This window comes from Talpa europaea (genome assembly GCF_964194135.1).
Source record: "Talpa europaea genome assembly, chromosome: 7".
Lineage (NCBI taxonomy): Eukaryota > Metazoa > Chordata > Mammalia > Eulipotyphla > Talpidae > Talpa > Talpa europaea.
This window is the reverse complement of record NC_140074.1, coordinates 111,280,449-111,292,527: the sequence shown is the minus strand read 5'-3', so window position 1 is coordinate 111,292,527 and position 12,079 is coordinate 111,280,449. Positions and strand designations below refer to the sequence as shown.

The 12,079-nt window shown below is 39.0% G+C and overlaps 1 protein-coding gene across 1 annotated transcript in view; it reads left to right on the top strand.

Annotated features, from left to right (window-relative positions):
* ANKFN1 (ankyrin repeat and fibronectin type III domain containing 1) overlaps positions 1–11,700 on the top strand; it is a gene marked incomplete at its 3' end in the record, with an annotated part of 361,393 nt that extends 349,693 nt beyond the window's left edge. The window contains exon 20 of the mRNA XM_084238232.1: positions 10,907–11,700. Coding sequence (XP_084094358.1) covers positions 10,907–11,700 — 794 coding nt within the window. The remainder of the gene's footprint in view (positions 1–10,906) is intronic.
* Between the last annotated feature and the right edge of the window lie 379 nt (positions 11,701–12,079).

Sequence of the window (12,079 nt, the reverse complement as noted above, 5' to 3'; positions counted from 1 at the left end):
TGAATTTTAGTTAGCTCAGGATATTTTACACAAAGAGAAATGTTCAGGAGAAAACAAGCTATAAGGGGTCTGGAGCTCGGAAAAGAAAATTGGACTGATAGATTTAAGAACCATTGACATATAAATGATGTTGTTACCAAAAATGCTTGGGATTCCCTGGAGAGAGCAGGTGGATTAAGAAGAGGAAACTAGGGAAGGATCCCTGTGGAAAGTAAAGCAAGAATCCTTAGACTAAGAAGGAATAACCAGAGAAAGAAGATTCAAAAAAATAAAATTTCAAAAGATGATTACAGGTTAAGTAAAATCTGGGGGTGGCGGGGGGAATCCATTGATCTGTTTTGAACAAAGAAGTCATCAGTAATCTTTATTAAAGAAATAACGATTTGCAACACTACATCAGTTTCATGCAACATGAGAAATCAGTATCTGTATCTACTACATTATGTTTGCTGTCCTTCACCATACACTTAACCCCTACTACTCAATTTGCCATTCTCGTTCTCCATTCCCCACTATTTTGTTCTTAGAATCTAAGGGTTTGTTTTCACTTTGTTTGATCATTAGTTTTATCTCCAATATGAATGAAATCATGTTTGTCTTTATCTGCCTTACTAGCATAATACCCTCAAGTCTGTTCACGTTGTTGCAGCAGCAGGATTTCATCTTTTTTATAGATGAATAGTAGTCCATTATGGATATACGCCATATCTTCTTTACCTAATCATCTGCCAATGGGTACTTACGTTGTTGCCAACATTTGGCTGTTGTGAATACACTGCATTCATCAGTGATCTTCATGACAGCAGTCTGAAGAGGGAAGGAGGTAGAGGCTGAACATAAGGAGATCAGGAATGGATGGGAAATAAAGAAATGGAACCAGTAAGGATATACTCTTTAAAAGTCATGGCTGTAGAACAAAAGAGGGAGGGCAGTAGCTAAAGAGGTATAGAGTTGAAAGACATTTTTAAAAGGCCTAATAGGCATGTCCTCTGTTGTTCCCCAATTCATTTAATTCTATAAACAACTCTTTAAGTCTACTTACTTCTATTCTCACCGCCCTGTCCTCTCTCTGCTCATAGAACATAGCCGGTGTATAATCTTCTCTCAGCCTCAGGGTTGTAAGTGGGTCCCCTGGCTAGATGGGGGTGTCCTTTCCTGTACCACAGAAGTGCCAGACTCATGTTGGCCAGAGGACCGATTACACACACTCCCTGCTGGGAGGATCTAGCCAATTGCATTCAGATTTTAATATTAACTTAAAATGTGAGTGATCATCATTCTGTTTCTTAAAATATAACTCTCTCCTGGGTCCATTTATTTCTCTGAAGCCAAGATTCCATGGGCTATGAAACACAAAGTGGAGGACAGCAAATGAAAAATGGAACCCGGTGACAGGGAAACGTTGAAAGCTGGGAAAAACATTTAATGTCCTATCCCCTCACAAAAGCATTTCAGAGCAATGAAATCTGCTCCTGCTTACTCTGTCCTCTCCATTAGTGTGGCCACTTGGAATTGTTTGGAAACCATTTATGAAGGGGGGAAAATCCAATTTAGAGAAACATCCCCACTGGGTTGCTCACAGGGCAAAGTTTGCAACACAGTTCCATTCTGTGTGGGTAGAACTGTGAGGAGCTTGCTGGAAACACAGAGACTATCACAAACCGAGTGCCAGCCTAAGATTTCATCGTAAGGCTGTTGAGTACCTTGGATTTGTTTGTGTGTGTACAGATACACTCTGTATTGGGGGCAGGAGGGAGTAGAACTCTTTAACTCACTTCCCATTTCTGTGTGGTTTTCAAACACAAAGTAGAACTCCTCTGAGTCAATTAAAATTAAGCATTTCCCAAGGACCCAAGGGGGAAAGTTGGCTCCTCGAGAAGGCAGCTCAAGGCAGGGGGTGGAATGATTGGTCCATCACATGGGTATTTTTTTCTCCCACTCCTTTTCTGTGGGTATAGTGGTCACAGGCAGCAGCAATTTTTTTTTCCAATACTGCTCTTTCTCCTAGTGACGCATGGATGAGGCAACACAGGGGAGGGGGACCTTGTTTCCTTCAGATGCATTTGAAGATTATCCTGATCTTCCAGATGTAAATCTCCCTGGTAACCTTTCCCCAGATCTTGTCAAGAACACTATGGCATAAAATTAACAGTTCAAAATATCAGAAGGAATCTGAAAAGAGATTTTTTTTCTCTTGGGAAATTAGAAGGTGGACAAATCCCTGAGGTTCTTTCTACCCAAGGCCTGATGAGATATTTATTAAAATTATTTATAAATTATTTCAGTTCTACTCACAGTGCTGATAGATTCAATGAAGCATGAAAAATGCAAATTCAAATAGTGATACATTAAAAATATGAAATTAGATTTTAAGGCAAATGTTGCTTATAATTCCTTTCTTTCCGTCCTGCCATGCCTGCTGCCTTTAATAGAAAAGCAATAGTTTTAAATCAAATATTCCTTTCTGAAATGTCATCTCTCCATAATGCCCTCAAAATCCACATCACTCTACTCTGCTATTGTTGGCCTGACCCACAGAGACCAAGAGTTGCAACACCCATCACAATGGCAAGAAAGCCAAACTTCCTAAGCCAGCACTAATACTATGGGTAGAACTTTCATAAAACAGCTCCTGGGTCAACCAGAGGGGAAACTCAAGGTTCTACCAATGCTGGCCTGCCCAGTGAGCCCTCTAAGGGAAATTGAGGAGCACAACCACGTTTATTAAAATAACAACTGGGCAAGGCTCCTACAGTGCTTAATGGAGCATATGGCCTAGATCTAGGGATGGAAGCTGCACTTTGCATTCTTTTCCAAGAAGGGAGGGAGTGGCAGTCGCCTAAGTCCCTGGAAACTCTCCTCAGTGCCCTGGCTGGCATCCTGGAGATTTTCCCAGTTTGTTCTGGGAGGGGTATCCCATTCTAAGCAATAGGTTCCACTAAGTCTTATAATAAATAATACAACCACCATGGAAGTCAAATATTTAGATTCCCACTAGGGCTGTGTTTCCCAAGTGTGGATCCATGAACCAACATGGTAACATTTACCACTCCATAGCCAAGCCTGTTTTCATCGCCCTCCTGGGTTACTACAATTATAACCAGTTCTTTTCTTGATTTTCCTCCTGCCTCCCTTGCTCCTGGGAGCTATAGTAAAGGAGTTACATCATTGACTAATTCACTGCTAAATCTTGGTCAGTAAATACAGTACTGGACCATATCATCACCAACAGAACACACCATACAAGAGGTTACTTTCCCCTTTTATTATCAACATCATTCTCACAGCAAAATCGTAAAATATATCTGATTATTGGTTCATATTTTAATGAGTCACTGCCTGTTTTCTAGTCATTTTCTATTTAAGGATGGAAAATAATATAGTAATATTAATAGCTCCTGGTGGTAAGGCACTTAGTATTTTAACAAACTGATTTATTCCTCATAGCACTTTTAGAAGACCGGCAATAAAATTACCTACACGTTACAGATTCTTTGAAAAGGTTGAGCGGGGCTAGGTAATTTGCTAAAGGTCACATACACTGTTAAGGAGTGCGACAGGACTTCAGACCAGTATTTCAAGGCAACTATTCTTTCTGCTACACCTGTGCTGATTCTTAAATCAAGCATCACCAATATAAAGCAAAATGATGTAGGTGATTGATTTCATGAGCTTCTATACCAAATTAAGTAAATTAGATCTGTTCAGGGCTGTTTTCAATCTTGTTTTTAAGAGACAGTCAAATCTCACTCATTGTGCACCCAGATTTCAATATTTGTTTCAGTTTTAATTCAACTCAACATTCTTTACTGAGCACCTTGTAGGTACCAAATACAAAGCAAGAGGCCGATACGTCAATGATGATTAAGTCACAGTCTAGTTGGGAAGTCTTCATGACCTGCTTATATGTCCACTGTCAGATTAGATGATCTGGGAAATAAAGACAATTCTATCAATACAGGCCCCTTTTCTTGACTTCTTCCTTAGTTCATTCCTTCACTGACTGACTTCTTCAACATTTACCTAAGCAAAGATGAATAAGACACAGTACATAGAGCAATGAGGGAGATAAACATGCAAATGAATAATTTATAATAAACCTTGAAAAATGAAATATTGTGTGTATACATCCTTATATTTCTTATGTATAAGAAATATATAGAGAGAGTACAATTCTGAGTAGAGTAAATCAGCTCAGAGACTGGGTCTTAGAATATGATGCTCCACTGAAGTATTAGAGTATCAGTCCTTTAAAACACATCTCCTATACATCTTAGTTCCCTGCAAACAAATGTTCATTATTTCTATGTTGAGAGGTCAAAATACAAACTGTTTTTTCAGAGTTCTTGATCTGACCATGGACTGGAAAGAAAAAGAAAGTGTGACAAACTCCTCAGATTCTTCTAGTTCAAGTCATTGAACAGATTCTTCTATTTCAAGTCATTTTTACCATCACATCTCTAGTGGGCTGAAGGTGGTTCCCCTAAAAAAGATAAGTTCACATCCTGGAACTTGTAAATAGGACTTCATTTGGAAAAAGGATCTTTGTAGCTATAATTAAAAATCTGGACAGGAGATCATCCTGAATTGTCCAGTGGACCCTAAATCTAATGACTAAGAGACAAAATAGAAGCCCCAAAAGAGAGTCCATGTGCAACAGAAGCAGAAATTGGGATAATGCCAACAACCGTAAGAACCTGGAAGAGGCAAGAAAGTTTTCTCCCAGAGAGCCTCCAGGGCACGTACAGCTCTGCTGACACTTTGATTTTTGACTTTTGACTTCCAGAGATGTAAGAGAATAAGTTTCTATTGTTTCAAGTCACCCAGTGTATGGTAATTTGTTATAGAAGCCACTGGTAGCTAATAAAAGACCTAAAATGGTTCTCTAGCAGCAGCAAAATCTTAATTAATATAACTCTGTCTGGGTATCACACAAAGTTTTCAGTGAACCAGGTTCCAGCCCTCAGGAAGCTTCCACAGAAAGCTATGGAAATGCTAAGGTGAATGGCAGTAAAGCAAGTCTTCAGACAAATCAACCTATGGGTTTCTACTCTGCCATTTATCAGCTATATGATTTATAAATTTTAATAAGCTTCAGTATTCTTGTATACAAAAGTTGTAGGAGTTGTTATAAACATTACACAAGCTCGAGCACTTATCACAAAGACTAGCCCACAGCAAGCACTAAATAAATACCAGGTATTATTACTATTGTGGACATAAATGAATACAAGTGGACACTTGGATAGACAAGTGTTCAGTTAAATGGAGAAGGAAGTTCAACTAAAGACAATTATCATTTCTTTGCATAGATCTTATTTCAAGTGCAATTTCAGATCTTCGGTTAACCTCTCTTCCTCATCAACCTTTGGCACCTATCCCTGCCATCATCAAAGACAACCAACAGTTCTGAGATCCTGTGCACAATTTTTCCCCATTAAAGATGGGGAAATTACTAAGACTTGTTTCAAGAAAATCAGTCATCCAGGCCAAACCTTTACGTGTTTTCTCTCCTTTTAACTTACAAATCTCTTAATATCTATCTTTTCCCCTAGCCATGTGTCCTTCTAACTTTCCCAAGCCATGTGCCCTTCATGGCAGCACTGGTACTCATAACTGATCACCCCTCCATATTATGACATTTAGCCTCACCATTCATATTTTCAAGAGTTCCCTTCCAGTGGTTCCTTCTTCTCTACCCACAAATACCTTCCCTGTACCATGCTACACCACCAGGTTTCCAATCCATCTACTCCAGGATGTTTTGGCCAATCCCTCAAGCTTAATTTGTCCCAAATTAAATTTACCATCTCTTCTGCTGCCCAATCCTAATGCAATTTAATCCTCTCTTTAATGCTACCTATCTTCCAGGCACAGGGTCTTGGCACTTAACTCTCCAAATTGCCTGGTGGACTCTTCCCTAAAAACCTTCACAAAGCTGGTTCCCTCTGATCATTGACATTTCCCCTATCCACCCTTTACTGCCGAAATGCCTCCCCTGGCTACATTGTCAAAAGTATCCCAAATTACTCTCTAGCTAAACTCAATTTCATTTTCTTCAAAAAATTTTATAATATCTAAAATTAATGTTACGTATTTTCTGATTCTAATTTTTTTATTTATCATTTATTCCATGCTCTGTGAGCTGCTTGAAAGCAGAGACCATGTCTGTCTAATAGAAAAAAGGTGCTCAATAAGCATATTTGAATGAGTGAGAGTCACATAGCCACTACTGTGGTTAGTCCCACAATCTGAACAAGATAAATTTTTAAACATAGCTTGGACCACAGTCCCTAGTTGCCCCCACACCCCCACACCCCCCACAGTCTGTCTCTTCCTTGTCCAGTTAATCTTAACTCCTACCTGCTTAGACATTTACCCTAAATAATAGTTCCCATCTTGCCAATTACTTCTTTAAAACTCTTTAATACCTACCCATTGACTAACAAGTTAGATACAAACTTATCTGGGCACTCACTATTATTCTCTGATTCTACCCTATCTCTTTGCAGAAAAATAAATTTCCTCTTATACAAATTTTGAGAAATAATTCTATTAACACTAGGTTACCAAAAAATGTACAGGAATTTCCATATATCCTTCCTCCAGTCCCTCCTCTACAGCTCTTGTGCAACCAAGAATCTGATACAATCTACAGAACTAATACATATTTCATTAGTAATACTTACACTCATGCAAGAGAGTGTGTGTACACATAAGCACACAGGTTTGTGCGTGCAATTTTACACCATTGTACCATATGGGTAGATGTGGGTGATTACTGCCAGAATCAAGATACTCAACTGTACCATCAACACAAAACTCCCTCTCACCCCATTATAGCCTTACTAATCCCCCTGCATCCCTACCCCTTAGTACTATAAATCTGTTCTTCATATTTATAATTGTTTCACAAATGTTACTTAAATGCAATTCTTTATTTTTATTTATGAGTTGTAAATCCATGGTATGGGCATACCACAGTTTATTTAACCAGTCAGACACTGAAAGGCACTACAGTATTCCCAGTTTGGGGTTAACACAAATAAAATTTCTATGAATATTCATGTTCAAATTCCTGCATGAAAATAAGCCTTAACTTTTCTAGGCTAAATTTCCAAGAATGCAATTAATTTAGTAGCATCTTACTTTAGTAGCTTTCATTTACCCAAAATTCCATTCATGTTCCCTATATTATAGTCAAACAGTATTACTTCCTCTCTGATATCTAATCCTCTTACTATCATTGGTGTATTTACTGTGGTATATTTTTGAAAGTGTATGAAGAAATCCATATAGACAGAAAATAGAGAAGAATGAATGGAAGGAAAAAAATAAGAGATAAAAGAGTATTTTATCAATCCTGTCCCAATAAAATGTGATCTCTTTCCGATAAGCCTTCATCTTATTTGCTAAACTTCTCTTGTGAAATCTGTCCTTCCTGTCTCACAGATGCATAATTACCCAGCATTTCCATTAAAACAGTAAATTCCCTTGAGACACAGATCATTTCTTAATAATTTTATATTTACTTAGGCATCAAGCACAACCTTTCTGTTAGAGCAGGAGCTCAAACAAGAGAGTCACTGAATAAATGAAGTATCTCTGCCCAAAAAGGGCTCAGGTCTAACCAGCAAACAGGATATTATATTTGCATGAAGAAGACAGTAAGATAAATCTAAAGAGGCTCAACACCAAAGAAAAACATAAGCAAGGAGTGTTACCAAAGTTCAGACAAGTGACCAATACCTTCTAGGACAGTCGGGGATATTTCCTAAGGAAGACTATGTTTGAAGAAAACTTTGAACAGAAAAGGAGAACTCAAAATATAGAAAAATCATAGTCATTATTCTTTGTAATCACTGGATGGTATTCTATAGTATGGATATGCCCTATTTAACCATTCTCCTATTGATAGACATTTAGGTTTGCATCAATTAGGATTAAATTTGGATGCAAGTTACCAGGAGGGGGGAGGGGAAGGAAAGAGTTTTATAAACACAAGCTTTCTCTCTTGTGTGAAAGAAGCCCAAATCCATGGTCTTCCAATACCACACTCCATTTTCCAGCTCTATCATCCCAGCACATGGCTTCCATTTCCAAGATTATTTCATGAGCCTACTCAACACTTCTGTTACAGAAAACTAGAAGGGAAGAGAAAGAACAAAATGGTCCACCTCTCGTCTAAGACAGCTCCCTTTCTGAAGCCTTCCAAAAGTTTCATATAATACTTCCAGTTCTATCGCAGTGGCCAGAACTTAGTTATAACGCCCATGCCTAGCTGCAAGAGAAGCTGAAAAAAATGCAGTGTCCCAAATAAATTTAAGATTGTAACTAAAAAAGGATAATGGATGTTGAGTAGCAACCAGCAAGAACAAAACTGAAATCTTGCCAACCAATAAGTAAGCACACATGTCATCTTCTAAAGGCAGGAAGAAAAAAGAAGAAGCACTTTACAACTGACCCTGAAATAAACAAACAAGAAAAAAAAAGGAAAAACATTCCATCTCTTTTTAGTACCCAAAACAAAAGAAACCTTAATCCTATTTATATAAGTTACTGAAGTTACTGACTCCCTAACAAAACAAACTTTTTCCCTGAAGTTTGCAACATTATAATTATCATGTGTGATTTTTCACCATGAACAGATTAACCTTGTGGATTTTTACTTTACATATCTGTTGTATTTTTTAATCAGCAAGCCAGTCCTGAATTTGGATCCTCTTGCAGAATTCTGAGAGCCAATGGATTCTTTTTCTTAATATCTCTGTGCCTTGAGTCTTCTGTTCACAGCCTTCTCAGCCACAAGATTATTTCTAGTTTCTCACTATTATAAATCACACTGTAGTAAATAACTTATAAATGCCTCCATGTACATACATAGTGGCAATTTCTCAAACATAAATATCTAAATAAAGGACTTTCTAGGATAAACAATATATTTGTTTTAAATATATTTGATCAAATTGCTATCTAAGAAGCTGTTTCAGCTTATACTCCCACCTATTATATGAACATCCCTGATTAGCTTATCATTTTTATTTTTAGCAAATATATAAAGCAAAATAACTGCCTTGTTTTTCCACTTCCTATTTCCACTTCCTATTTCTGATCTAATTAGTAATTATAGTCTCTCTAGGTCGAGCAGCTTTTTTATGTCTGTCATTTGTATTAATTCTTTGAAGTGTTGTTTATTTTCAATTCATTTAAATAGACTTTTTTTAATTAATAAATTTTATTTTTATATTCCCCATACAATTGCAATCCCCCCATTCTAAATAGACTTTTTACTGATTTTTAGTTCTTTATATATTCTGGACATTAATCTTTCTGTATTCACATTATTTCTCAACTTTTTTACATTTTTATGATATCTTACCTTAGCTTATCAGTCACTTTTTTTTAAATCAGTCACTTTTTTTTGACTTCTGTGGTTTTTGTCTTGTGTAGAAAGACCTTCCTACCCAAAAATTATAAACATATTGTCTCTAATACTGGTAGGGTTTGCTTGTTATATTTAAAGCATATGGATTAATTTTTATATATGGTACTAGGTAAAGATTTCTCTAGGTATTTTGCAAAAGAGATAATCAATTGTCCCAACACTATGTACCCAATGGTCTATTAACTCCCATATTTAAAAGCTATATTTACCATTTGTTAATTACACATAATTAACCCTGTTTCTAGACTTCTTCTGTTCTACAGATCTATTTGTCCATATGTGCACCAATCCTACAAAGTTTTAATTACCAACAGAAAAAAATTATAGTATGTTTTGATGTCTGGTAAATCAAACTCCTCCCTTTTATAGTTTAAAAATGTTAGCCGTGTTCATAAACTTTCTTCCAGATGAATTTTCAAATCAATTTATTAAATTCCACAAAATCCTATGGGGATTTTTGATCGGAATTGCCTCACATTTGTAGATTAGAGATTTCTTGTTCTTTTTAAGAGCACCTGCATATTTTCAAAGTTAGCATATATTTACTAAGGACTTACTGTGATGAGTTGATGCCTGTGGGAAATTCAAAAGATTTTAGATAGTCCTTAACCTACAGAAATGCACAGTTGATTGGGGAGGAGGAGTTCATGAGGAAATAAAGTGCATTAAATCACAAGTATCTGTGGAATAAACTTGTGGCTCACTTGTGGTCACTACAATACGTTTTTTGAGGTTTATTTATGACCCTGATTTTACCTGTTCTTGTTTTTTCTTTGACCTTTTTTTTTTCCTTTTTCAACACCTGACAATATTGTGTTTATACACATGATCAATTTGATTTTTTACAATCACCCCTTAGAAGTTTCTATTATCACCCCATCTTATAAGTAAGAAAACTGAAGCCCAAAGAGATGAAGTAGCTTTCCCAAAGTCACAGAGCAAGTAGATGGAGGACAGGTAGAATTTAAAACCAAGTTTCCCTGATTTGGGATATCACAGTGCCTCCTCTTATTCCTTCCCCATTTTAAATTCCTGCTACTTTGTCAAGTGCAAAAATCATCTCTGAAATTAGAACAGGGAATGAATAAATGAATAAGACCCAGCTGTGTTTCCTGTTTCATCCTCTCCACATATGCCCACTTTAGTAAAAGTACATGTGAAGAATATAAGGATGTGTCCCCTACCTTCACCCCAATGTGGCACAGAGGGACCTGTCAAAATTCCTTTGCTTCCTTTTCTTCAAGCTAAGAACAGGATCCACTACATAGTTTACAAAATGAAAAATGAAAATGTGGGGACCCTGCTCAAAAAGTATTAATTTCAAGAGGTAAGAGCAGATGATTAAACAAAACACGGTCCCTTGTAAGTGGGGCTGGGGATGGGGACACTTGGATCTTGCTCCCTTGAGGCAAGCCTGGGCTGTATTTCTCGTTTTCCTAACCTGGGTCTCTGGCTTCGCAGATTCACAGCCCTGCTCTGATGAAGAAGGTTGCTCGGAAGTCTTCCTCCCCACCGACAGCGACTACGACTCCAGTGATGCTCTGAGTCCCCGAGACCTGGACCTGGTCTACCTGTCATCACATGACATCGCCCAGCAGGCACTAAGCGGCCTAAGCGGCAGTGCCCCTGACGTTCTGCAGGTAAACGACATGAAGAGTCCTTTGGGACCCAGCCAGGACACCCAGGCCCGCGTCCAAGGACAGGATTCCGACCATTCTTGCGCTGAGTTCCTCCACAGTTTGTCCCTCACCGGCTTCCTGCCCAAGAACCACGCCAAGATGGCGCCGAGTGCACGGCAGCCGCTGGGATTCCTGGGAAAGCGGAAGCCCGCCAAGCACCTGCACTATGGAGGCTTCAGCCGCCACCACCGCTGGCTTCGCATGCACAGTGAGACGCAGTCGCTGTCGCTGTCCGAGGGCGTTTACACGCAGCACCTGTCTCGAGCCTGTGGCCTGGTGCAGGAGCCTGGGGAGACCACCAAGCAGCTTGGACCTACCCCAGATGCACCCCGGGGCCTGTCTCTGGCCCACTCCACCAGCCTCCCTGAGGAGCGGAAGAGCAGCCTCCAAGACCCAAGGCCTTTGGTCCGCAGCATCTACATGGAGCCCTACTCCGAGGCCATGGTTGATGCTAAGTCTTGGACTGCAGTGAGCCCACCCCCTGGTGCCGCCCTGCCCAGCCCCACGGGGCCAGAAATGAGCCCAGAGAGCCCGACCACCTCCCAGGTGTCAGAAATACTCAGCAGCATGCTTTAGACATGCCCACACCACTCTCCACCACTCCACCTCAAGTCCCTGCATTTACCATTATCCTAGCCCCAGCTTGCTCCTTTTATGTCCCCATCCATTTTCAAACAGTTTCAAAGGTACAGATCAATGGTCACAGGTTCAAGACCCTCCTTTTTAGGACAGAGTTGGAGAAATAAGCATTGCTAGTGTCATTCCCAGTTCAGCCTAGGAAGGGCATATAGTAGCTTTGTGTCAACATGAAGCCCTGGATACAAAGGTTCAAACATGCCATACTGTTGGGGGCACCTAAGACTGAGATAGAGTAGCCAAAAGAATTACTGTCAATTCTGCAGCTGACTCTGTCATCTGGCCTCTGGGTTTAGGGCCCTTTTGTACATTTGTGGTT